Source organism: Poecilia reticulata, linkage group LG14 (assembly GCF_000633615.1).
Source record: "Poecilia reticulata strain Guanapo linkage group LG14, Guppy_female_1.0+MT, whole genome shotgun sequence".
NCBI classification, from domain to species: Eukaryota; Metazoa; Chordata; class Actinopteri; order Cyprinodontiformes; family Poeciliidae; genus Poecilia; species Poecilia reticulata.
The window spans coordinates 18,992,881-19,020,058 of NC_024344.1; the positions used below are offsets into that span (position 1 = coordinate 18,992,881).

Here is a 27,178-nt window from a genome sequence, read left to right on the forward strand (position 1 = left end):
CAGTCACAACTTGGCTTGTTTTAGACCCTTCAGATTAGCTTTAGAAAAGGAAAATGATTTCTAATTGTTAAAAACTTGCCTTAAAAACACTGATAATGATATAGATATGTAGTTTGCAAATACTCAAAGACTTTTTTTTAAGATGTGACCTGTGGTCTGGTGAAACTGAAGCCGTTTCTCCATAATGACAGTTGTTACACCTGGAGGAAAAGGTGGATCTTCAAAACTTAAAACACCTTCAGAAATATGAAATACAGGGTTGCCAGCATCATGTTGTGTGTGTTTGTGTGCGCGCGCGTGTGTGTGTGTGTTTTGCTGCTGGTGGAATTGGTGAAAGAACATTATTTGGCAATACTGAAGCAAACAACATCTCAATGCATCAAACAGGAAGTTAAAGCTTGGGCACAAATTGATCTTCCAAATGAACAATGACCCTAAACATGCCACAAAATTGGTTGCAAAGTAGTTTTAGGACAACAAAGTCAATGTTTTGGAGTGACCATCACAAAAACCCCCATCTTAATCTTTCAGAAGGTTAATGGGCTGAGCTTAAAATGTGTTCAACCAAGATGGTCTCAACACTCGACTCAGTTACACCAGCTCTTTCCAGAGGAATGGGCCAAAATTCCAGGAAACTGTTGTGGAAGGAAACCAGATTTGTCTGACTCCAGTCACAAAGTTTAAAAGTCAATTCTGATAAACATTGAGGACGTATACCTTATTTTCAGGACTATAAAGCCCGCCTTACTATAAGCAGCACCTACACATTTTTTTGAAAAGCACCCCCCAAAAAAACCTGAAAACGTACCTATATAAGCAGCACCAGGTTATAAGCCGCTGGTATCTCAGCCCTGCGTCTCCAACGCCGAAACATGGATTTGTTCACACCGAGTTTACGTACAGCGGCTCTATTTCCTTCCTGTACTACCAGATCGATATCTGTCAACTTAAAGGCGGCATCTTTTTCTTCGAGTTGTTTCCATGAGGGAGTATGACTTTAAAGAAATTTCTCCGTCGTACCTGCTGCTAGCATGTGCTTGTTCTAAATAAAAATCAGCACTTTCTTCTTTGATTTCCAATTTTGACTTCCAACTATTCACTTCCTGCTAAAGAGCCCCCTGGTGGTTGAAGAAAAATCCACAGAAAAGCCGCACCGGGTTATAAGCCGCATGGTTCAAAGCTTAGGAAAAAAGTAGTGGATTATAGTCCGAAAAATACTATATAAACTTCTGAATTTGAAGTTGAAGAGAATTATTCCGGCATTTGCAAATGTTTTTGTGATAGTCCTACTTGAACTAAAGTACAAAACATCTTCATTCACTTTAATGCCTGACAGGATGGAGATAACGGAGATGTGTTTTCTTATGAAGTGTGTGCAAATGTTTAGAGTCTTGTAGTTTCATGGGGTGTCATGTCAAACCTGCGCGGGACACTTTGGGGAACAGCCATTTTATTAGTCAAATTTGAACCTTTGTGTTAGTTTCTCTTTATTCCAGTGCCACCATGGTGAACACCAATGTTAAAAAAAAAAAAGTGACATTTTTTTTTTGTATTTTGTTAAAATGTATAATCAGAATGAAGACAGTTAATAATAGAAACTAATCGTAGAAACCGACAGCATGACCTCACAGCGTTTTGTATCAAACTCTTGTCCCTTCAGACTAACTAAAAAAACAACAACAAAAAAAAACCCCAAAAACAAACAAACAGAAGTGGGCCAGGGCAGACAGGAATTAAAAACAGCTTCTTTATGTATATCCACATTATTCATATGTTCTTTTTCTCATCTTTATTTTCATTTATTTTATTTTATTTTTTCCCATAGACATTAGAAGTTTGGTTTGACGTTGGGGATTTCTGCTGGATTGTCTCACATGTCTTATCTTCCCTGTCGAGGAGCATCGCTGCCAACGCAGCAACGGTAAATCTACTGAGAGGAGAGAGAGCCACGACGACTCTACCTAGTGCACTGTAAGGAGAGGGTCAGGGGGTCAGGGGTCAAGGGGGGGGGATCTATCTGGACACACTTGAAGTGCAAACCCTCAGTTCTCTAAAGCCTCCCTGTTCTAGCTAACATCATTTACCACCCGGGCGAACAAGCAGTGGCAAACTACACCTGAAGACAAGAGCCGGAGAGCGTCCAGCCCTGTATTTATACTCACAACATAGTTATTTCTCATCATTACAGTACAGTATAGATCAATAGTTTTCATATACTTGTCTTATCTTTTTATCATATTGCACCATCAAGAATGGGACACAGAGAAAGATTAACAGAGACTCCATTTCCTAATTAAAACAAGATATGTGCAAACATGACTAAGGACTTTATTAACCAAATCAAATTCTTCCCTGTAATATCCACAAATAAAAGTGATTTCTCTTTTTATATATATATTTATAGTAATAAGAATAATAAATCTTCACATTGGATCATTTCATAGTGTGACAAAACGCCTGACTGGACAACCCAGCCGCGGCCGTAATCATTGTCTTTTTAGTTGGTCAGTCCCCATGCATCCATAGGAAATAGATTTTTTTTTTCTTTTCTTTTCTTTTCTCTTCAAAAAAAGTAACAATTTGAGAGCAGCTGAAAAGTTTGGACTGGTGTCAATTGCTTTTCGTTCCAAGGTTTCTCATCCGCCGCCCCTGTTCCCTCCGAGGTTTCGTTCGGCGTCTCGGGGGGTGAGGGGAAAAAAAAAACGTTCCGTAGGAAAAAAATGACTCCAAATTGTCATCTTCCACTGCAGGAAACTTAAAAAAAAAAGAGGAATGAACAATGTCTTGGATCTTATAAAAAACATAGAGCAGTAATGGTGACGATAGATCATTTGGTACTTGGTAATTAATGATCGTTAATAGCTGGCAATTAATTAATAATCACTGATTAATAATAAAGAATTACCAAGAATAAATAATGCTCCCTTGTTGCTCAATTAGTTTGGCAAAACTCCACCTGGAGTCGATCCGGATGGGTGAATTTTTCCTCCCAAGGTGAAACAAAATAAAAATACAAATAAACTGTTAAAGAAAACTCTAAAATCAATAAAAGGAGATTAGTAAAAGTGACCCCCCCCCCCCAGCCATGAAGGGAGGGCACGTATATACAGAACTGCGTGATGAGAGTCAGTTTACTGCACTTGAGTGTTAAGTCCAGCGTTAGAGTGAGTTCTGGTCCCGCCCCAGGCGCCCCTGCTGTTATACCAGCGTGTAGGACTTTGCGTAGGGGTTGCTGCTCTGTTTCAGATGTCCTCTGGAGTCCAGCAGGGACTCCTGTGAGGTGCTGAGCTTGGCGGCCTGGGCCAGCTCCGAGCCCTCCCTGTGGGGCAGCGTGGCCGCCGAGCCGGGCTGCCACTGGGCCGCCGGGTCCCTGCTGGCCTGAGGGGCCTCTGTGGGCGTGGGCGGCGCCATGCGGGACGGCCGCTTTAGCGAGCGGCTTTTCTGGGGCTCCAGACAGGTCTGGCCCATGGCGGCTCTCTCGCCGCCTGCTGTCCCCCTGGAGGAGCCCGAGCAGGACATGCCCCGGTTCAACAGGAAGTCCATGCGCAGGTACGGAGGAAGGTGAACCAGCTCGCCTCCTGCAGGACAACACAGCACAGTTAGCTTAGCCCTTTCATGCATGGTGGTCACTACAGTGGACAGCTGTCTAGAAGCCATTTTCTTGTGCTTCTTGTGGATTTTTATGTTATAAATACACACAGACCACTGAAGTGGACACTAATGCTTCATAAAATACACCATCAACTACTGGCCATCAGCTGCAAATGCAAGAAATTATTTTTTTAAATCCAATATGGCAGACAGAGAGAAAAGCATGCCGACCGACCCAATCCTTCCTCCTACTGTAAAACAAACATTGTGACATCAGATCACCCCTAAAGAACAATACTACTGATGTATTTTTTCAAATAACAACTTTGTATATGGAGAAAATTACAATCGATCACCTTTGTTATTTTTGTTTTAATCATCTAGTATTTAGTTTCACACTTATCTACTTGTACATCCATTTACTTGATTCATTTTCTCAATCATTTGCGTCATTATGTTCTTGTTGTGTGCTTGAGTCCCTTTTATTTATATTTCCACAGCAGTACAGTTTTAGGACGATAAAAATACAGAGAACTGAAGAGCAACTCATCATTTCCCATAATGAGACAGAGACTTGTCCCACATATAAGGACGTGTTGCTTAGAGCCCCACTTAAAACATGAGAGTATTTCCTGTGTTAGTTAGACATCTGATGACTTGAACTCTTGTTTTCCTCTTGTTCAAGAAAATCCTTGAAACAAGCGTTTGGGGGAATCTGTCTCTGATTTGATTTTGCCTCCAATGTTTCCTTAATACTAATTTTCCTAACAGATGAAAAGACAGACGTTTCTTACCGACGCAAACAAGAGTGATCGACAGCCATCTCCTCTTTTAACCCTTTAGCAACCTTTCTACCAGCGACTCACTGAGAAGCAGCTTGTATAATGAGCTCAGCAGTTCCACCAGATGTTTGCTAATTGCTACTGGCTAGTCTGGAGGAGCTGAGCGTGGAAGGTGGTGCTTGGCTCCCAAGAGCATTTTACAAACCCGAACGGTTGCCACGGGAGACTCAAGGACTTATCAAATATGTGTGATCGAATCAAGGCAACACCCCTCCTGTTTTTGATGAGGGAATAGCATTATAACATGACGTAAAGTTAAAAAAAGTCGGTTTTAGAAAGCACCGTCCCTTTAAAAAGACAAAATTGAATCCTGAAAACTTACTTGATAACGACACATTAAGAAATTAACCTCCACTTCATTCTGCGATACTTTCTAAATCCATAAACAGCGAGATATCTTAAAGTTAGTGTTAGTAGAACATGTCTGTATTAGAGGTTATTTAGCTGTAAGGAAGCTCCGACACACTGCGGCCTTTCAGGCTGCGCTAACTGGACCGCCGTGGACTCACCCGGTCTGTGGGCCTTCGGCACGGCCATGTTCATGACCCGGCTGACGTCCTGAGGCTTGGGCGGGGAAGCAGTGAAGCGGCAGATGCCCGACTCGGACGGCGTGCTGGACGTCAGGCTGTCTGTGTAGTCGTTGGTGCCGGCCGTCATCTGCTCCGAGGAAGTGTCGGAGATGAAGCACTCGGTGATGGTGAACTTGGCGTGGCGCAGCTGCTCCTCCATCTTGGCGTGCTCGTAGGCCCGGGCCAGCTCCTCGTAGGTGGAGGAGGCGCTCTCTGTAGACACCATGCTGCTCCGCGCTCGGTCTGGACACGGCGAGGAGTTAGTGGGAGGATTAGTGCCGAGAGTTAGTGGCAGAACAAGGAACCTCAGAGCTCGGTTACAGACGGATCCGACTGTACGCGCTTGATGTTAGAAAGCAGCTCCAGCGGTCAATGTGAAGCTCACCTGTGTCCTGAGATGGGCTGACGCTGTAGCTGTCGCTCTCCTTGTCAACAGAACCTGCGACCCTGGGTGTCGGCAGCCGCCAGTCGGTGCTGAGCGTGTGGGAGGAGACGGGGGGGTGGGGGCGGTTCAAAGTCCACTGGCTGGCATAGCGGTTGCGGGCGGCTGGCCCGGCTTTGGCTGTACGGCGGGCGGTCGGGTCTGAGGATAAAGAGGAGAGCCCAGCTTCATTCAGAGTCTGACTTAGGATCTCGCCACCTTCCTAAAATAATGGCCCAAGTCACTTTGAGCGAAAAGTGACATTAACAAAAAAAAAAAAAGAAAAAAATCACCCCATTGTTGTTGCCAAAAGGTGACATAAGCAAAAAAACAAAACAAAAGAAAACAATCACATTTGGCAAAGAGAAGAAGTCTCAGGTCATTACTTTCAGAAGGTGACAATATTAAGAAATTAAACAACCAATTCAACATTTCTTATGAGTACAGGTAGTCACACAGTTTTTTATTCTGCCATTTATGTCGATTCATGTTTATGTGGGATTAAATATGAAGAAATGACGTTCTGTTTGTTAAACATCAGCTCCAGTCATGTTTTGTATGTTGCTTTTGAAGTGTTTTAGTTGAATAAAACACAGCATCTTACCAAATGTTTTTTTGTGTCTGGTATAAATTGATTATCACGTCTTTGTTCAGCGCATAAAATGTGGTTAAAAACCAAAGCATAAGGAACTTATAAACTCCAACACTACCATGTTGTAAGTGTGTTACAAGGAGATATTTTCCCCAACATGCAGCAAACAGAAGAGGTTAAAATTCAACAAACAATAAAGGGACAGTTGGTGTAAAATGACACACTGCTGGGGGAGAGCAAACAGTGTAAGACCGTCCATGTTGAGCAAAAAAACATGGACGGTCTCTTGTTAACGACGGGCAGGCAGGTGAAGAGAACAATTATCCAGGTACCTTTAAGGGTTAAAATAACAAAACAAAAGGTAGTACAAGAGCAGGAAAGTCGAACTGTGTGTTACTCACAGTTTTTGCTGACTGTTGGACGCCTGACACCACTGACAACACTATTGTTTACTTGTACTGACCACTTGTGCCCTCAGGTGGTTGATCTAACTATTCCAGCTCTGATACAGAAATCATCTGTTCTAGATGAGACATTTCTTCTCGGAGCCTCAACTTTTGATCAAGGCTCCGTAACCTTGACAATGCAAAGAGCCATTTTTACCTTCGGTCCAGTTAAATAAAACTCGTTGAGTCACAAATATTAAGTCACCGTTTGGAAAAAAAAGAAAAGATTTGATTAGTAATCCAGGAAGTTTGTCATATTTGATCAACCGCAATTTTATTTCCACTGTTGTGGTTTTAAAATAATAATAAAAAAGTAAGCTTGCAAAAAGTGAGTCAATAAATGTTATTCTGTGGGATGTTAATAATTGTGGAAAATTCTGCAAAGGAAAAGCTAAAAGTTTCCAACCTAACGACAAGAAAACTGGGCATAAAAACAGACTACAGGTACTTTTTGTGTCATACTACTGTTGAAATTTGGTATTATTATTCAATGAAAAAAAATTTAACTGCTGAAGCTTGAATTTGTCTACATTTATCCATATTCACAAACATCAGGTGGTTCTTTACCTTTTTGAAATAGTTATTAAGAGTAATTGTGGAAGGCTGAAAGCGCGACAGGTTGGTGCAGATTGTTTCCTCGGTGAGGAAATTTCTGCTCTTTTTCCAAGGTAAGAGTGTCTGAACTCCTTTTTAAAGATAAGAATTTATTTTATAAAAAAAATTATTAAATGGTTTCAATGGAAGAAAGATGATAAACGAACCACAAAAGTTTTTCTATGTATCATTTTAGAGAATTCTGTAAGATTTAGTGTTTCTTCTGAGATACTTCACTAAACCCACATGCTAAGGAGTAGCATTCACATTCAAAGGAACTAGACTTCAAACAATAAACCCGAACATGAAGAAGGGACAACTATTTGAGTAAAAGTATTATCCTAAGTACCTAGCAAACATCAGACAACAAAAAACATGAATTCAAAAGAACAAAGAAGAAAAGTTACAGCGCAAAACAGCAAAGCCGGCGGCGTTTACATGAAATGATGTTAAAGAAAAAGATTCCGTACTGGACTTACTGGTTCCTGGCCTAGCATCTGATACGTCTACCAGTGGACCAGTGGCTTGGGAGAGGGACTGGTAGTGGACGGTGTGGGTGACCGTGGACGACTTTTGCTTCTGCGTCTCACCGAAGTCGTTGTCCGTCAGCAGCACAGTGGATCTGTCGTCTGTGGGACATAAAACCACGAGGTCAGGGCCGAAACAGAGCTTTGTGAATAATAAACCGGCTGCACAGGGAGACGCGTACCAACGGTCTCCATGGTGTCCCTCTCCTCGATGAGGAGCTGGGCTCTGGGGATGTCGATGTGCATACGCAGCGTCTGTTGCTGTTTGTTAATTGGTTCTGCCGGACGCGTGTTTTTACTGAGGGACACGAAAACAAACGGAAACGGCAACATGTGAAGAGCGTTTTATTTTGTTCTCAAAAGAAAGACACAGCTTGTAATGTTTGCAGATTGTGTCATGTCGTAGCACAATCAAGTAACTGTGTTACCTTCAGTTGTGATGAAAATGCTAAATATATCAAATATGACTCAAGAGAAATTTCACTTTCTATTTTAACACCTTGAAATTGGCGTTTCGGGAAATGGAGACAATCCTGTCGATCCTACCTGACCCGGTCCAGAAAAGTCTAACATCAGAGCGAGACAGAAACAGGTACGTCTTTCTGACCCGTGCATGGAAACATCTTATTTCAGCCGTATTTTATCAAAAGACAATGACGTTCAACACTCACCTCATGAGCATTTCAGCCAAACTTTTCGCGTCTGGAAAACAAGAAGAATCGTATTTCATGTGTTTGAAACTGCAGCAAACAAACGAGCAGCAAGAGACCTGAGCGTTGGTTCATCTCACCTCTCAGCCTCTTGAGCCTCTGCTCCCTCCTCCTCCTCCTCARCACCAGCAGCCCGATGAAGATCACCACGATCCCCACCAACACGCAGGAAATGGTCACCATCATCTTCAAGCCTTCGCCTCCTCCAGACGTATCCTCGCTCACATTGGGCGCTTTCACCAAAGGGGCGATGGTACCTGTGGACAGGTTGTGGTGCGGCGTTAAGGATAAGCTTTGAATTAAATTTTTTATTTAATTTTTTGCAAACACCGAAAACGACGTACTGCCATCGTAGCTGAGCGTTGCAAACTTGACTCTCTTCTCAGCGTAGCCGGCGCTGTTGGAGACTTTCATCTGCAGCTCGTACCAGGTGGCCTCCTGCAGGTCGTACAGAATGTAGCTCTTCGTGAGGGAAGTGCGTTGCGCCGTGGTCCAGGTGGGCGCCTCGACGGCCCGGTACTCCAGGGTGAAGGAGGTGATCGGACACCCGCCGTTATTCCAACCGTTGAGGTTGAGCTTGACGCGAGTGGCGTTGATGCTGGTGAAAAGCTCCTGCTCCTTGGAGTATTGAGGCTCTTTTGCAAATACAACGAAGAAAGAAAAAATATATATATAAAATGTTGCTTCTGTCCTCATCAAGGATCTTTTGTCACTAACTTGTTTGGTGGAGGGTTGTTGAAAGATTAAGAACTGAAAGTTCACTCAGTAAAAGATAGTACAAGCTGCATTTCTAATGAATCATACAGGGAGTTAGCATGCTAACGTTAGCATAGCAATTCAATAAACTACCGTATTTTCCGCACTATAAGGCGCACCGGATTATAAGGCGCACCTTCAATAAATGGCCTATTTTAAAACTTTTCTCATATATAAGGCGCACCACATTATAAGGCGCATATGGGTTGCCAATTTGCTCCATACTCTATTATTACACATCCATATTGTAAAGAAGTGGTCCCCGAGTACTTTATATACTATGCTGCCCCAGTCGTTGTTTCACTCACGGTGTTGGTGTTGTGATATTGTGTCCAACTGCTTTCTGGGTAACACAGACCAACCGACACGCTGCTGCCGCAGTCTCTGTCTCTCTTCTCCCGCCCCTCCGCCCCCCTGGCTTTAAATGTATTATCAAACTTTATTAACAAACCAGCGTTCTGACAACTATCCCAGCATGCACCGCGTACTTCTTCTTCTATGGGGGAAAATGAAGTCGGCGGCTGCTTACCGTAGYTGCTAGACCTGTTGTGGCTCAATATTGGTCCATATATAAGGCGCACTGGGTTATAAGGCGCACTGTCGGCTTTTGAGGAAATTGAAGGTTTTTAGGTGCGCCTTATAGTGCGGAAAATACGGTACAAAAATGGTCAGAAGGAGCGTGAAGTGTGTTTCATCAGATATGTCTCTAAAAACTGTCAATAAAGCTGCATCTGTCTCAGGTGATGTGTTTGTGAGTTTATTATTGTATCTTTCTGAACCTCATAAACTTGTGCTGAAGCAGGTACAACAACACATCAGTAGCGGCCAAGAAAAAAAGGAAACTGGACTTTCATCTATTTCATCCATCCATCAACATCCATAAGGTCAAAGGTCAGTAGGTGTGGTGGTGAGAAAATGTGTTCCGTTAATTTATCACACTTTAAGGCTACCAAGTTTTCAACATATACATGACATTGATTTATTATTCATAAAATAATGCTACTAATTGCAGTTCGGATCATTAAATACAATCTTTATCAATCAAATTTACATTAATTGCTAATGTAAATTAGCAATTGTAATGTAAATTAGCTGATCCTCTAGCTATCAAGTGGATTAGACTCCTGATATCCAGGAATCTAATCCAACTCCTAGCTATGAAAACCAAATCATCTAAAAATTTAGTTGAAAAAGCTCAGAGAAGTGAATTCAATCTATTTTCCATCGACTTAAGATACCAAATTAATACAGTCCGTTTCAATCAAATGGTAACACTTAATAGGTCTCAATCCCAATCAGCAGCAAAGCAGATGCCTGATAAAGTACAGGAAGTAAAACAAAGCGGGTACCTTTGCCGTGGGTCTTTGCTTCTATGATTTCACTGATGCGACCAGGACCAACTGCGTTCTGGGCCGTCAGGGTGAACTTGTACCAGGTACCGCACTTGAGGTTCTCCAGCCGATAGGAGCGCTCACTGGGACTGATGGCGAAGTTTCCCCACTGTTCGCTGTTGTCCTCCGAGTACTGCAGGATGTAACCTGAAAAGAGCCAGGCGGGAACAACAACGGTCAGCCGCCGAGCTCGGTTCTACGGAACAGGAACGCTGAACCGCGTCTGACCTCGAATGGAGCTGCCGCCGTTGTCTCCCGGGATCCAAGAGAGGGTAATGGAGGTTGTGGTTGTCTTGGTGACGGTGAGGCGAGGCTGGTCGGGTGGAACTAGAGGAACCACAACGCAGTCAGACTTACATGGACGTTTTTAGACAAGTGACCCGTCAATGTTTTCGGCTCTGGTTAGTGAAGCTCACCTTGAACCTGCAGATTGAGGACGATCTTCTCTGAGCCAAAGCTGTTACTGGCCACACAGGTGTAATTCCCAGAATCCTCTGCTTTCACTGTGCGAATAACAAGGCTGCCGTTTCCATGGACGCTGCGCCGGCTGTCTATCACAACAGGAGCAGGGGTTCCATTGCTGGAACGCAGACAGATATTCACAGTTAACATTCGGAAACTAGCAACGTTAAATGTATTCACCAACTACAACCAGTGTTTTGGACGTTTACAGTGCCATGCTAAATGGTAATTGGCTGTTTGTACGTCCGTGTGTTGTCGGCACGTACAACACATCCTATATCTGATGTAGCATTTCCATGTTGCTATGGTTGCCATGTTTGGCCACAGTGATGGACTGTCCAGAGTTATTTTTCTGTCACATTGCTCAACTTGTCAGCTTAGTTTGGCCGCCATCTCTTGGTTTAGTTGTAGTTTTCCCATAATTGATACATTTTCAGACAATATAACGCCTAACCTTGTTTTTATCTTTATCACACATTTGTTTAGAGGTAGCACCTCTGAACAGAAATGGCTTTTTACCCTTTAACTCCCAGTTGCTCACATTGAAGTTCAAACATCACAAACATGAAACGTTCTAGGAACGTGAATGCTTTTGCAAGGTACAATGCATTAAAATCTGAAATTGTTTTTTTTTTCTTTCTTTCTTTTGTTCTTATTTGTACCGCACTCACATCTCCTTCAGCCACTTGATGGTTGGGGACGGATCTCCGACCGCCTTGCAGGGGAGCACAATGTCCCTCATCCAGGGAGTTGTGACTGTCCTGTTGAAGGTCAGGATTCGAGCCGGAGCTGCAAATACAAACACGCAGGTTTGTGACATCACAGCCCCCTCCTGGGTCAGCACAGGTCGCGTTTTGTGACCCTTCAAGCCAACCGAGTCAAAGCTCAATGGAGACAACATTGATCAGGCAGAATGCGGAGCTGCGGGTTACGACTCCAGACACCACAAGCAAGTACCATACATGAATGCAGGCTTATTTACATTCAACTGAAGAAACAAAAAAGGAGATTTCTACTTCCATCCACCTCAGTCTGCCATAATGGATCACCTTTGAATTTAACTGTGGGCTCCGATAAAGAAATGTGCATGTGTTTGGTACTGACCTTCCGCCATGGGTTTGACGGTGATGATCTCGCTGGCATTTCCGCGGCCTGCGGCCGTGACGGCCACCACCCAGATGCTGTACTGTCGGTTCCTGCTCAGGTTAGGGATGCGGTAGAAGAAAACATCTGGAGCTGCTTCGAATTCACTGCTCACCTGCAGGAGGAAGGTGGGGGGGTGGACAAGCATTTAAAGCGTGCTGAACCTGGTGCAAATCCCATTTGCTCAGCAGGACGGAACAGGAGAGTTGTTGGAATCGGTTTTACCGTAGGGTGTGGATTGGAGCAGAAAACTGTGTACTTCCTGATGATGCCGTTCACTTTGAGAGGAGGGAGCCAGGACACAAACACCACTGAGTTGGATGCAGCTGCAGCTTTCACACCAGCTGGAGGACCAGGAACTGAAAGCAGAAGGAGATTGGTTACAGTAGAGACGCTTAATGAGGCCTGATGAGTGACCGGCCAGAAAGAAACCAAAAAAATAAATAAACAAACAGTCTTCTTTCAATAAGTGAACGCACCATTGTGCTACTAGAACCCTGAGACAACAACTGTCTTTGCTGCAGAAGTTACTATTAAGAAAAGATCACACAAGGTTTGTTTTTTAGTCAGAGGAAGTCGAGAGATCCAAGTAGCTATATGAGTGGAAACTATTTCATGCAACATGTTGAGACATGTCTGCGTTTCTGTCACGCTGTGAGATAGCATCGCTGTCAGCAGATAACAGGGACGTCAACTTGAGCTGCTTTTACATCCTGTTGAGCTTTTAGCCTCTGTCTGTCGTGAAACACCCCAAATCTGAAAATCTTGGCAACCTCAGAGATAAAGGGAGGTTCTATATTCTCCAGAACATGCAGACGCAGATGGCTATTTTTTTTTCCTACAACCTGCAGTGCTGGCTAGGCTAATGCTAAATTAAGACGCAGGGTGGCTATAAAAACAACATCTTTAGTAACTCTTCTCATATCGTTTTATATTCTAGTTCTTGAAGAAAAATGAAATTTGGTTAAAAAAAATAGCTATTAGATGAAAGGTGCACAGAAACTGAATATAGGAAATCTAAAGCTCCTGTTAAACATACGATGAACTCGAAAAATGATAATTTTTCTTAAAGAAGGATATGAATACACTTCTTAGTGCCAGTTTAAGACCCAAACCAGTCGTGTAAGATCAGACAGATAGCTGGCCAGCTTGTCTGTCTCTGCTCTAACAAACCAGCAGCACATAGAGAAGATGGCCGTGTATCCTAAACAGTGTTCAGACAATGCATATGAATAATGAAACACATTATGAATATACACTGATAATGTGCAATATGTATGTAGATGCTCACCGATTATATCCTGCCATTGGTTACACTACGCATCAGTGAAACTAACACAACATTTTCTTCTTGTTTGGTGTCATTCTGAGGTATTTTACTAAGATGTGAATGTTAGAAAACTGTCTTTTCCAGCCGGGAATCGGTCAGTGTTTGAACTCGGACTACCTGCCTCTGTGTTCCTGATAAACATCCAGAGAGGAATCAACCGACTCAAGCCTCCTTAATCAAAACAAGCGAGTGAAGCTTTTTGAAACTTTCTCACATATTCAGTGTTAGAATTTCATAGGAAATTGAATAAAACATTAAGAAACTGTTGCTTTACAGTTAATTTATAAAACTTCACTGTATTTGCAAGACAACAGATCCTGCCATCTGACAGCCGCCTTGTTTATTTTTCTTGTAAAAAGGTGTGTTCGTCTTCCTTACCGTCCTCCTTGGTGCGGGTGTAAATCTGCTCACTGCGGACGCCGTCTCCCGCTCGGGTGAAGGCCAACACCTGGATGCTATAGTTGGTGTATTTCTCCAGTCCATCCAGCTCCAGCGAGGGCTTAGAGGTCGTGACGTTCCTGATCTCCCCGAGCTCTGAAGAGGCAAAGGAGGAACAGGAAGGAGTGAAAGAGGGCAGTAAGAAACTCTGTTCCTCAGCCAAAACTATATTCTGACCCAGAAATCAGGAATACACCAATATTGCTAACCACCGTTGGCCCAGCAACACGTCTGTCAGGTCTCTGTTGTTCTCCAGCTACTTTCTGTCTTTCAATGTCACTTCAGGTACCCACCACTTCTTCTCTTAACTCTAAAACTACATGTTGTTGCTATATGTTTACACAACATATAGCATCCTCGCCTTTCAAAAGTTAATTGCAGCTGAATTGCATTACTTCTGATAACATTAAGTGATTCCAAAACTGTTTCTTCTACTCAATCTGAAAGTAGACGTGCTCTTAGATGACCTCCAGGAAGCTCATCTGATAAATGCAATAAATTGGCCATATCTGTCGTATCTGTGATTTTATCCTCTACCAAATAAAACAATCGAGGAAGCAAGTGGCTAAGATGATCCTTTTCAGAGTTTTGTTTGTTGTTGTACATAAACAGAATATACCAAATGTCTTGATCCTGAGTTTCATTTGCATTTAACAGTCAAATAATCATCTAAAAACATTATAATGCGAGTGTTCCCCCACTGTTACGATGCAAGCCGGTTCTGGCTGTCAAGTCCAAAGCATTCATGTTGCTCAGGCGGGCCAACATGATGTGACAGTGCAGGGGCCAAAGGTAATCACACTGTCACAACCAATCCCACCAGCACAAACGCAGCATGTGACAGCACCATGCCATGCTGTCTGACGTCCAGCAGAGGACATCTCACACACACCGACCGTCCAACTGAATCAAGAAATTAAGCTGCTTTTGTTCACAGTTTTAAAAATATTTTCTCAGAGCTGTACCGTGTTTATGTGTGTGTGTGTGTGTGTGTGTGTGTGTGTGTGTGTGTGTGTGTGTGTGTGTGTGTTTTTTTTAAAGCCAAAGTGTGACTGCGTACCTCCGTCAGGCAGGTTGGCCCAGTAGATGACCCTGAAACCCAGCAGGTTGCCGTTCAGGGCGTCTTTGGGAGGAGTCAGCCAGGACAGGGAGATGACCTCTGGAGACGTGGCCACGGCCTGGACGTTCTCAGGAGGACGGCTCGGCACTGAGCGAGGAGAAGCAGGACAGGTTCAGAGGGCAGAATGCATGGCAGTACCCTCCAGCGGCCACTAGATGGAGACAGATCTTCACACATCGAAGCCTCCTGCCCTACATTTATTAGCTGTGTTAAACAAATGCAAACTAGGATGTTTCTTTGAATAGTTTAAAAAAGTCTGGGAAAGTTTGAAAATTGATTTGATCATATCCAGTTTGGAGAGCAATTATATTTGAAAGATTTAAAACAGCGGTTTACATTTTTTTAAAAATGTTTTTCTTTTTCTTTTTTTTTTTTTACACATTTGTTAAACTATCATTATGTTGTGAACGCATGACACAGATAATCTCATCTAATAAAGAAATATAACACTCTGTCAGAAGCAACCAATCAGAGCCAGGAGGAGGATCTTAGCGCTGTCAATAACTCTCTCGTATGCGCTGCTCACAGCCTCCCCCTTTCTCTCTGTCACTCTACAACTAGCAACACACAACGGTGCCTGTCCTGAATGCTAAGGCTAGTTAGCATGACCACTGACTGCAGAAGATAAACAGTTTTCCTGGAATTGTGAGCCGTCTCTCTCTGCCATTACCACACTGAGTTTCACGTACACATGCTTGATTGGCAGTGCTTAGACCCCTCCTCCTGGCTCTGATTGGATGGGAGCCGTGTGCTTCTTCAGACAGCAGCAGTAGCTCAGGGAGGAGTTTGAGGAGCTCCGTCTTTTCACAGGTTATCTGTCTCATATTACATTGTGAAAGTTTTAACAAATATGTAAAAAGTCTATTCTTGTAAAAGTTACATGCCGAAACTTTAAGGACGACAGGTTCTCAGGCTTCTAAAGGACAACCGTCTAATGCTGTATAATAACTGTATCCTAAAACAAGGACTGTATTCTATCCCGCTTTTTAAACGATCGAAACATTTCGGTACAATGGCCCTCATCTAGTCTGAAAGGAAAATGTTTTCCTACCGTCCTCCAGAGTGGTAGCAGCCACCTCAGTGGAAGACGGCCCGGTCCCGGCGCTGTTGCTGGCCTGGACCACCACTCCGTACTGGGTGAACTTCTTCAGGTTGTCCAGGACCAGGCTCTCGGCGTTGTCCCCGGTCGTCTCCACGCTGATCACGCTGAACTGGTAGTTCCCGCCGGAGCTGTACTCCCGGTAGCCCACCTGGTAGCCGCGGATCGCCCCGTTCTGCAGGTGCTTCTTGGGCGGCTGGCACACAAATCACACAAGTTGATTTGAACGTTGGTTTTTCACACAACAACCCAGATCCCCACAAACTAGTATTTTCCCTACATTTTCTTGTGTGTACTTTGCATTTATTTAAATCCTGGAGAGGAAATCCACCCAGTTCGTCACCGAGCTGTGTTTTATTTTCATGATACTTTTGTTAGAAGAAAAAAACAAGCATGCCTGTGTTCGCCCACTTCAAGTTGAGTTACAAAACCAATTTTAAGACTCTTAAACCATAGTGAGAACCATTATCCACAAATAGAAAAAAAAACGAAAATGGCCAACCTGCACCAAAAAGCATCATCCTGGAGGTTACAAAAAGACCCCAGAACATCATTTAAAACTAAAACCTGCTGTCGACTAACAGCTTGTCTCACATTTGAAAAATAATTCAAAAAAATAAAAACTGGTGGTGGGACTTGATTCAAGTTTTTAATTTATGAGTGTATGAGAAATGCACAAATACAAAGGTTCCGACTGGAACCCTTGAATGCATATATATAAGTGATTAATTGCAATAAAAAATGTTGAATGCCTTAAAATCGATTTCCTGTCCTTAAAAGCAAACAAAAAAAAAATCTCGATTTTCATGAACTTTGGGACAAAACTAAAAACTCTGGGAAGGCGAATGTCCTGTTACATCTGGAGCAAATTACCACAACATGTCAGAAACGTCAAACTTTAGTGTTGGCAGTACGCTGGTTTTGGGTTGCTGGTGTAAATTGTGGAACAGTGAATTCTGTTCTCCAGCAGAAAATCCTGAAAGCGAAACAGTTCATGAGTTTTTTAATCCAACCACCAGCAAATTCATCTCTGAATGGTTAAAACAGGGAAAAAAAGGAAGAATGTTGAAAGTCCTAGTCAAATTCTGTAGTTATTTCTGACTAATATGACCATGATCAGGGCGTTCATGATGGAAAACCCACCAATGGATCTCAGTTAAAACAATTCTTCACAGAAGGAAACACCAACTTTCTTCCTCAGTGACGTAACAAATCCTCAGTTTCTGCAAACACTTGATGGGATGTGTTGTCTGTTCTCAAAGTCAGCCGTTAGCATCCTCAGCGTCTGGTAGAAACATGGAGGGACTTACCCTCCATGTGACCCGGATGCTCTGAGAGGAGAGGGCTTCCAGCTGCACGTCTTGAGGAGGTCCATCGGGAGCTGCCATCACATCATCCGCACCGTTCAGATATGGAAAAAAAAAGAAAAGAAAAGAAAACACAGAGTATGAAGACTGAGTGTGCGAACAGATGGGACGCTTGGACTTGCTGGTACATCCTGGGGGTGAGGAGAAGCGCCCCGCAGCGCCCACAGAGGGGTGAGACGAAGGAGAAAGGGGATGACTTGCAAAAAGACGTCCAGCCTCAATCTGTCGACCGTGGTGTGACATTTACTACTGCGGCCGCTAATTGAAAAGTTCTGCTTTTAGCGCCGGGTCAGCGTGTGTTCAGTAATGCAACAGAGCAAACGGGGCTCCGGGTTGGAAATGTTCTCAGTTCGGTTCTCATTTCTGAAACCTAATTTATTTGTGTGATTATAGTTGATAATAATAAAATTTTAATAAAGAAGACCAAGTCTATGAGTTATTTAAAGTATTATGTCTTTTATAGTATCAATCAAGTAATTATGTCATCTTCACTTGTTACAAAAATGCCGTATATCAAATATGACTTAAATTAAATTTGCAAAATTTTATTGAAACTCTCTCACTTTCTCTTAAGTTGAGACTCTGTCTCTTTAAGAAGCTCCTGCATCGTCCGATGCTCCCGTCTCCAAGTAGTAACTTCAACATTCCTCTATTAAACGTTTACAAATATCGATTATTGCACTGAGAAATCGTTCGTATGGTGAGCCCCGCATTTGCGCAGTTCCTCCAGGTGTTTGCTAACTGGTGCTACTGCTAGTTTGAAGGAGCAGAGTGGTGGAGGCTTGGGGAAAGGGCTGCTCTGTGAGGCACAAACTCTGGCCTGGAAACTGCAGCTGCGTGGCTTCCCTGAGCGTTTTACAAACCCAAATGGTTGACAAGGGAGATTCAAGGATTTCTCAAACATTCATGGACGAATCAAGGCGACACTTCAGGTGCGCATCTGATGATTGAATAGCATTTTAACGCTGAAAAGTTGATTTTACATACACATGCCGTCCGTTCCGACTCACCTGCTTCATCTGTGGTGATGGTGAGCTCGTTGCTGGCCTCGCTCTTCCCGATGAGGTTCTTGGCGAACATGCGGATGTTGTAAGTGGAAGAGGGGTGGAGGTCGATGATGGTCGCCTGGTTCAGCTGAGGCGAAACGTCTTTGGTCTTCTGAGCCGTGTCCCAGGAGGCTGAGTGGGGAAACATGGAGGTTTTTATTGGGGCCAGATTAAAGTAAGTCCCGTTAAATCCCAGCACCGATCCAGATATTTACGACTCCGGGGACTGGGTTTTGCACCTGATTTGTTTTTGCTCTCGATGTCGAAGCCTGTGATGGGACTGTTGCCGTCAAACCCCATGGTCCATCGCAGAGCAATGGTTCTGTCCTTCACTTCTCTGATCTCCACCTCGGGAGGATCCGGCGGCTCTGTGAAGCAGGAAGTCGTTTACTCTATGCAGTGTTTCAGTTATGGATCTGACCGGAGCAAGTTCTCGGCGGGTCAGTTCTACCTTGCACTGTGAGTTGAATGATTCCTCTGTCTTCACCAAAGGAGTTGATGGCATGGCAGGAGAAGAAGCCTGAGTCCTCCCTCACTGTAGGCATGATCTGGTGGATGCAGAAGGAGGCGTTATGACGGACATCAGCTGAGAGGTGGATGGTGTACAAACAGCTTTTGATTAAAAAAAACAAAAAAAGGCTTTTTCGCTCTCTCCCTATTTGTAAAACCATGGAAGCTTAACTGTGATGCTGCATGTTCTTGGTATCGATCGGAAGTAAATACGGCGATATTTATATTGATACAGATCTCGGTCCAGTTCGACGAAAACATTTCTAGAGCCATAAAAGCAACAAAACAAAATAATGGTTTTCTCTAATATCAACAATAGGACATTTGCTTAGATTTTTAATTTCCAAATCAACAATTTTACTTTTGTTTTTAGGTTTAAAATATTCAATTGCATGAAAGTTTAGTTGCTTTCTTCTCTTCCAGTAATTTTCTTGATGTTAAAGCCAACCATACATCTCTCTGCATGTAGCTATATCTCTATCTATATATGTGTCACCATCATTATACCAGCATCATTTCTTCACCTGGGAGCCGCTCCGTCCTCACCTGCAGGGTGGAGATGACTTCGTCGACCACTTCCTTAACGGAAACGACGTAGCGGCTGGTCTCCGGGTTGATGATGCGCTCCTCTTTCTCCCAGCGCACCATGATGGGCTTCTCGCCGTGGGCAATGCAGCTCATCTTCTTCTCCTCTCCCTGCGTAGCCAGCGTGGTGTTTGGGTAGGACGTGATCATGGCAGGAACTGAGGAGACAAAACAGGCGAGTCTGTCAGGATTGGTTCCATATGCCGATGCGGCACAGAAAGAATCCTATTTTTCTCGCTCGCAGGCGGTCAGAAACAGCTCACTTTCTGAAAGTCCTGTGCATAGTTAATGAGCTGTAAGCACACATGAGGTTTGGCTTTAATGCTGACTTTAAGGAAGCGTGTGGCCCCGCTGCGTATCTTGTATCAGAGGCTCCTTAATGGTGCAGGGAGGCTGTAACAACCCTCTGAAGACACCACACTTAACGCACAATAACGACATGCATGGCTCATTACACCCACAGCGGAGTGTATAACAAGCCTGCACTCCCAGACACTCTCGCACACATTCAGTCTGGGCCTCACACACACACACACACACACACACACAAAGCATAACTCCAATGATGTGATGGAAAGTGTCAGGCAAGAGGTTGCAAACATTTAAGCCTCATCTCTTATTCACTCCGCCGCCATTTGGGGCTCGGCTACGGAAACAAACGCTGATTTATTTTGCATGACAAGTATGAATTTTTCGTGAGACACATTTGGGACGAGCGGCGGGGAAGAAACAGCTGCCTGGGTTTTATGTAAACATTTTCGTTTTAGCGAGCGCGGCTCCTTTGATCCCGCCCTGAAAGAGGCTCGGTTATTTGTTGACACCTCTGGCAGAGCGGTGTACTCCGCTAGGTGACAAAATACGGGGACAGCGATACGGGAGGCTGATACGTTTTCCAGCCATTAGGTCTGTAGAGGATGTGCGGAGGGCGAACTTCACACGTTTCCAACACTTTGGGGATTAAAAGGGAAAATCCCGTCTGTCAAGGTACTGTCCCGATGTGTGACATAACAGGAAACGATCAGATTGCAGAAGAAAAAATTAAATAGAAGCTGAAAAGTGGAAGTAGCAGAAGCAGTACTACTGGAACATATCAAACTCCAGCCTCACAATTCAACATGGCTGCCACAGTTTATAAAACAGTAACAATCTGTGTTTTTTTGCCTCATCAATCAGTTACCACTAATAAATTTGTAAATTTTTTTGATACTAACGCGTTTCTAAACATAGAAACACGTTAATATCGACTTGTATCACTAACTGTGGTTAGCCCGAATATTAAGAACGGTTCTTAAATCCTCCACAAGATGAAAACATGTACTTGTGTCAATTTTACTTTTTATCTTAGGCTCCAATGAACTGCTGATATTCATGATTTCATCCAATCAGAGTTAGAAAAGGGCAGATTGCTCCGACATCTCCTAATCCTTCCCTCCACCAAAAACTGGTGCGTCTAGAGTTAATCTTGCTTTCACTGTTATAGAGTTTTGAAGCAGATTCAAATTTGTTTTAAGTTTGTTTTTTTTAACACATGCAGCATTTTCATAACAACTGAATGTAACGTAGTTACTTGACTGTGGTATAAAATGGCTCAATGCAGCAGTACCAACATCTGGTTGTTGATCATGACTCTTGATGTGAAGAAAAGTGATTCCAATGTGAAATACAGCTGAAAACATACCTCGTCCTAGAGCAAAAACCTTTTATTGAAAAATAAAAGATTTTTTTTTTTTAAATTGCCAAGTTTCCACTATGCAAATTTATATTTCCAACGTGAAATTGCACAAGTACAAGTGCACAACAGAAACGCAGATAAACACATCAGTGGATATTTACATTAGTATTTATTACATATATTCTTAGTAGAAGAAAACCAAGGGTTGTAAGATATTTTATTTTATAATTCCTAAAAGCAGCTGCTCAAAACTCTCCAACCTCGATTAAAATTGTGACACTGGCATCATTGAGAAGGCCTCGGTTTCAACTGAACGCGTCTCCAAAATGACGTCCATGAAGAGCAGAAAAGAAAGACTCAACAATCAGAGTGTGTGGAACATGGCGAGGCCTCTGGGAAGTGCTTTGTGTGTGTGCATGTAAATTCAGCAAAGTGTGTGTGCTCTGTGTGTGCATGAGCAGCTGAGGCAGCCCTGAGGCAGCGGCTGGACCCTGTGATTGTTGTGCTGATTTATTTCTTTAATATGCTGCAGAATTATTGCGAAAAGTGAAGAAGAAAAGAAGAGCTGTGACGCAGGACGGCGCCAAACCAACAGTCAAAATCAACATATATATCTATATATCTATCTATATATAGATAGATATATAGATATCTTAACTGAATGTTACTTAATGTTTATGTTCTCCTGGATCCTCGTGGGCCGGTGTGTTCATGTTGACACACACATCTGGAGAGCGGTGAATGTCCTTCACGTTGTGCTGCAGAGCGACACATCAGCAGTTTGGCTGTTTGGGAAGTGAAGAAGAAACAGCCGAACGTGTAGCGCATGTTTGCTGCGCAGCACAAAGTGTCTTTTATTTGGAGGTGAGGAGAGCCCTGTTCCTCCACAGCAACCCAGAGGGCAGTGATGATACGCTTAAGCCTGCAAGGGATTGTGGGGGATAGGCTGGCTGCTGATAGGTTACTCCCCTGAGACAACCCCCTTGTATACTCCCTCCCTCTTCTCCCAGGCTCCCTTTCACCTGGCCAGGTTACCATGCCAACCAGCATCGGACAGTCTCTCCTCCTCTCTCCCCACCTCGCCCAGGCTCCTCTCTCTCTAGACTCTACTCCTGGCAAAAAAGGGCCATTTCTAGTAGCCAGGAATAGAAAATGGACCTGCCATTGATTTCCACTGGAGTGGGATGATTGCACAATCACGTCCTGCAATGTCGCAGTGCAGAAAAAAAAAAAAAAAAAAAACATCACGAAAAGAAAAATGTTGCCAATGTGTCTAACTGCCGGTGTTAGTGATGTGGCAAACAAAATTATCCAGATGGGCCAGACGGGAAGATGGTAATGATACGACATAATTACAGGTGGATGGCTAATTCAGTGACAGGCCATTCAGCTGCGATCAGGAGGTAAAAAAAAAAAAAAACACGGGTGATTGGGGTGAGATTATGGTTATTTTCATCTTCATTTGAGTGGGATTAGTTGTTAGTTGTAACAAAAGGACAGAAACATCATATTTCCACTTAGCTATTGTAGAAATCTGTTGTTTTTCAACCGTTGGTGGCCTTTCGTGGTTATAAATGTCCTCATTCACTTCAGTTTATTTGTACAGTGAAAAATGTACAACTAATGTCACCTTAAGGCACTTTAGAAGGAAAACTGACCCAATTTATATCCAAATATATGTCGGTTTTAACACATATTTCAATTACAGAATAAATTCCAACTTGGTTCTAGTTGAAACACAATGCAGAGTTAATAAAAATCTATTTAAAGAAACCCAGGTGATTACATCGAATCACTGACTTCACAGCGATATAAACAAAAACATTTAACAAGATCCAATTGTAGTGTGCATTCTTGCTTAAGCTACATAGAGCATTACATTCATTAGTAATTATTCCGTTACTAATTTGGCATTTATTTGCCTTTCTGTTGTTCTTCACTTTGCAGATTACACAGAGTTCTGACAAACCAAATTCTCCAGTTGGTATTGTGATACTGGGATCAATCTGATACCAAGTATGATTAATATCGCCGATACCGATACTAAAAAAACAATCATTATAATTGAATAATTTGGTGATTGGATTTCAGTTAGTTTATTATTATTATAAAAGTTTTTAGATAAATAAAAGTGTCTTTTTATAAACTTACTACAACAGAAAACAATTTACCAGTATAGAGGTAACATAATTCATCTATAAACAACTGTTCATTAGTTTAAGTGAGTGTGTGACTGTAATCTACATTTAACCTAAATAGGAAGAATATGCTATTTTTAGCCTGCTGTAGTTTTAAAACAGTGCTTCTGTAATAGAGTGACTAAGTGGTTACACCTCCAGGTTTTGCTCCTTTACTTTCTATCTGAGATTATAATCTTTGTTGTCGCACTGCAGGAGCCTGTGTTCATGTTCTAATTTTTTCTTTTTTCTTTTTTTCTCCTCTTTTTTTTTAAAGAAATATTTACAATATTTATAAACATCACAGTCAAAATGTCGTTTTTCAAAGTCAGGCAAAATCGGAGTAGTCTTTTTTTTGTTGTTGTTCGTTTGTTTGGATTTTGGTTTTAAAATAAATATCCAATTTTGTTAAAACACACTCTCTGGTAGACATGCTGAGCTGTTTCCCCTATTCTGGGAGTCCGTAGGTTGGGCCAGGCGGCGGCCTGGCGCCATGGAGAGCGCTAGGCGAGGGAACAAGAACATGCGGCTTTTTGCCCTGGGGGCCAGACTGTATGTGGGTGCTGAAGCGGGGTGGGGGTTGGGACAGGGGTAAAAAAAGCAAAATCGCACATCATTGACTGGTTCAATGGCCGTCTGCAATGTACTGAAATAATTCCCTTAGCTGCACGATTGGCTCGGACATGGAGCATGATAGCAGCCTGTAGCCTGGCAGTAGAGCTGCACAGAGAAGGGCTGGATAATGATAACATCACATGAAGGTCACAGATAAATATGTAATCTTCTTGAAACCTCTCGTATTTTGTCATGTTGCGACCACATATTTTCAGGACTCTTATTCAAATGGCAGCACATGATGATAAAGTGGAAAGAAGGTTTTGGCAAATAATGACCTAAAAGGCGTGAGCTTGTATTCAGCTAAATGCAGGACAATCCTGGAAGAAAACCTGTTAAAAAAGTCTGAAGGTTTTAAGGTTTCACCGTCCAGCAGGTCAACAACCCCAAACATGGAGATTGAAGCATGTTCGAAAGGCTTAATCAAAGTCCAGACGTAAATTCAAATCAAAACCCCTGAGACTTGACTCACAGATGCTCTTGTCCAATCCGAGTGAGTCTGAGCTATTTTGTAAAGATGACCAGGCAAATTTTCATGTCCCTAGAAAAGCAAAGCTGGTAGACTTCCTAAAAAACCCCCAAAACAAAACAAAAAACAACCTTGTGGAAGACTGAATAATAAATGCATGCCACACTTTTTAGATTGTTATTTTTAAAAATGATGTCATCCGTCAAATAAATCCTCCCCTACTTTTCCTTGGGACGTAAAACAAAATGTGAAAAAACCTCTGGGGGTGTGAATACTTTTGCGGTGCAGCGTGGAAATCTAAGGGACAGCTCAGTGACCACGAGACCATTTAGCGCCGCTCTCTGCCAAAGCCTCATCATACACTCTGCCCTCATCACCGTCTTCAGACATTATGATGTCTAGCGGGCTTGATTGGTCTTAATTGGTTCTGATAAACACTGAGTGGCTGCTGACTGACTCTGATAGCATCCACTGTGCATTGGTAATGAATTGGCTCAATTGCATCTGTTTTGGGTCCTCACTGGAGATGCTTGACTGAAAATTGCGTTAAAACCATCAGTTCAAGCCTCCAATTGCAGCCGGATTGGAGACTAACTGGATCCACTAAAAAAATGGCCGCTGACGGAGGCCGAGCAAACCCAAACGCAGGAGCTCGTTCGAGTTCTCACGAGGTTTAAAGCTGCAGCATGTAACTTTTATAAAATAATGTTTTTAGATAATCTGTGAAAAAAAAAAAAAAATCAAGCTTCCCTGCCTTCTCCCAGTGCTAAATAGAAACAACTAATCAGAGCTGGGAAGAGAGTCTTAGCGCTCATCAACCACCCTCATGTACACGCTGCTCATCCCCGATAGGAGAGCCTGTAGTTAATGCTAAGGCTAGTTAGCATGGTCACTAATCCTTGTCCTTAAACGGTGAGTTGTTTCTCCCCCATTAGCATACTGATAATTAACAGCGATAAGACCCGCCTCCTGGCTCTGATTGGTTGTTTTTGGTCTGAAGTGTTGTGCTTCTTCCAGCGGCAATAATAGCTCAGGGTGGATGTGAAGGAGATCGATCTTTTCACGGAATATCTGTCTCATATCATACTGACGGTTTTAACAAACATTTAAAAACGATATACATTTCATAAACGTCCCACACTGCAGCTTTAATTCTGGTGCAGCGAGGGCAAGCTGCTGGAGCAGCCGGCGCGCGGTGCATGCCGTATTGTGACGAGACATTAGCTTGTGCGCGCACACACGTCTCATAACAATGAAAGTGCCAAGTTATGACATCAGAATAGCAGCAATTCATTTCCTGGGGAGTCCACCACAATAGCGTGGCGGAGAGGGATCTACGGGGAAGCGCTAGCTCGCTCGTCTGGGCCATTATTCCTTTGTAATGGCTGCGGCGGAGCCAGCTCTTTATGTTAAATGGCGCGCTCCTGTGTGAAATGGGCGCCTTTGTGTTGTGCTTGTTTGCTCACCTGAGAGCATCTCTGCCATCCATGCATCTGTTCCATACATCTCAGATTCGCTCTATTGATTTTTCTCCTGTGTGTTTACTCACATCAAGCCACATTTGGACAGCCGGTAACACACGCACACGCACCATGCTATCCATCACATGAGCGCGTCAGCCTGCGTTCCACCCTAATTGGCTCCTAAGCCTCTTAAGTAGCCAGGGCTGATGGAGTGGCGTAGGCTGGCCTGGATAAACAGCACGCAGCGTACAGAACATCATAGCTTCAGATGGTCCACATTACACCCAGAAAACATAGGGAGAAGCTTTAAAGGTTAATGAGCTCATTGTCTGAATGCACACACACACACATCACCCACAGGGGACATGCAGCAAGGTGTGGCTCTCCTTGTGCCCAGGGGCCTTCCTCCTGCAGAGAGGAGACACAAATCAGGAAGGGAAAAGTGCCACAACAGCAAGATGGCTCCGGAGCGGAGAACGAGCCGGAGGGGCCTCAAACAGACACACAAAGGGCCGGAAGAAAAAAAAACAGGAAACACAACGGAGATCAATACTCTGTGATATGAAGCCCAGGTTTCAGGACTTGACATGTTATTGATAATGTGGGTTAATAGAAAAAAAAAAAAGAAGGTAAAGTAATGAAAGCGTCTCCAAGCTTCTGGGAGATCTATTGCTAAAAAACAGCCAAGCATGACAGAGCGAACGCAGCAGTCTGCACCAAGAGAACAGTTAATGTGGGTTTTCATGCCTTTTATTCACAGTTTCTACTATGATGATACTCCACTACAGTGTTTTCCAAAGTGGGGGTAGCGGGACCCATGGGGGACCAAACACGGAGTTCTGGAGGTCTCAGAAAATTAGAGAGAAGATGAGGCAGAAAATGAAAAAAAAAAAAGAAACTATTTCATTTTTCAATCAATATAAATAAAATAAGTTACTGAAATGTCCATCCTTCTGATTGGCTGATTGTCAAGTTGCTTTGCTCCTCAAGCTAGCGTTGCAAGTGGGAAACGGAAAAGTTTCTGTCAAGAAAAAGGCCAAACGAATCGTCCAGCAGCCTCACTGTGGTCAACACTGCTGCAAAAAAATGCTGAGAACTCCATGGTGACTAAAATCAGAAGGTATAAGGCAGAATATGCTAAGCGAACGTAATGGTAACATAAAAACTGTGTTTCACAGTCGTTGTGAGGGAGAAGCTGTGCACACCGGACACTGAGTTCCGGTCTGTGTGTATGTATATATAT

At 43.1% G+C, this 27,178-nt stretch overlaps 1 protein-coding gene across 2 annotated transcripts in view; it reads right to left on the reverse strand.

Annotated features, from left to right (window-relative positions):
• Nucleotides 1–1,433: 1,433 nt before the first annotated feature.
• The window catches only part of dscama (Down syndrome cell adhesion molecule a), a 101,891-nt gene continuing 76,146 nt past the window's right edge, over nucleotides 1,434–27,178 (reverse strand). The window contains exons 12-33 of one of the 2 annotated variants that reach the window (XM_008428268.2): nucleotides 19,501–19,697; nucleotides 18,896–18,992; nucleotides 18,684–18,812; nucleotides 18,409–18,576; nucleotides 17,342–17,412; nucleotides 15,984–16,227; nucleotides 14,873–15,019; nucleotides 13,753–13,908; nucleotides 12,270–12,403; nucleotides 12,006–12,159; nucleotides 11,573–11,690; nucleotides 10,856–11,019; nucleotides 10,668–10,766; nucleotides 10,398–10,586; nucleotides 8,637–8,927; nucleotides 8,373–8,549; nucleotides 8,254–8,284; nucleotides 7,765–7,880; nucleotides 7,535–7,684; nucleotides 5,388–5,585; nucleotides 4,943–5,245; nucleotides 1,434–3,578 (exon numbers count right to left, since the gene is read on the reverse strand). In XM_008428268.2, the coding sequence (XP_008426490.1) occupies nucleotides 3,199–3,578; nucleotides 4,943–5,245; nucleotides 5,388–5,585; nucleotides 7,535–7,684; nucleotides 7,765–7,880; nucleotides 8,254–8,284; nucleotides 8,373–8,549; nucleotides 8,637–8,927; nucleotides 10,398–10,586; nucleotides 10,668–10,766; nucleotides 10,856–11,019; nucleotides 11,573–11,690; nucleotides 12,006–12,159; nucleotides 12,270–12,403; nucleotides 13,753–13,908; nucleotides 14,873–15,019; nucleotides 15,984–16,227; nucleotides 17,342–17,412; nucleotides 18,409–18,576; nucleotides 18,684–18,812; nucleotides 18,896–18,992; nucleotides 19,501–19,697 (3,713 nt within the window). In that variant the 3' untranslated portion in view covers nucleotides 1,434–3,198. Of the gene's footprint in view, nucleotides 3,579–4,942; nucleotides 5,246–5,387; nucleotides 5,586–7,525; nucleotides 7,685–7,764; nucleotides 7,881–8,253; nucleotides 8,285–8,372; nucleotides 8,550–8,636; nucleotides 8,928–10,397; nucleotides 10,587–10,667; nucleotides 10,767–10,855; nucleotides 11,020–11,572; nucleotides 11,691–12,005; nucleotides 12,160–12,269; nucleotides 12,404–13,752; nucleotides 13,909–14,872; nucleotides 15,020–15,983; nucleotides 16,228–17,341; nucleotides 17,413–18,408; nucleotides 18,577–18,683; nucleotides 18,813–18,895; nucleotides 18,993–19,500; nucleotides 19,698–27,178 lie in introns of both variants that reach the window. The other variant, XM_008428267.2, reaches the window with a different exon arrangement.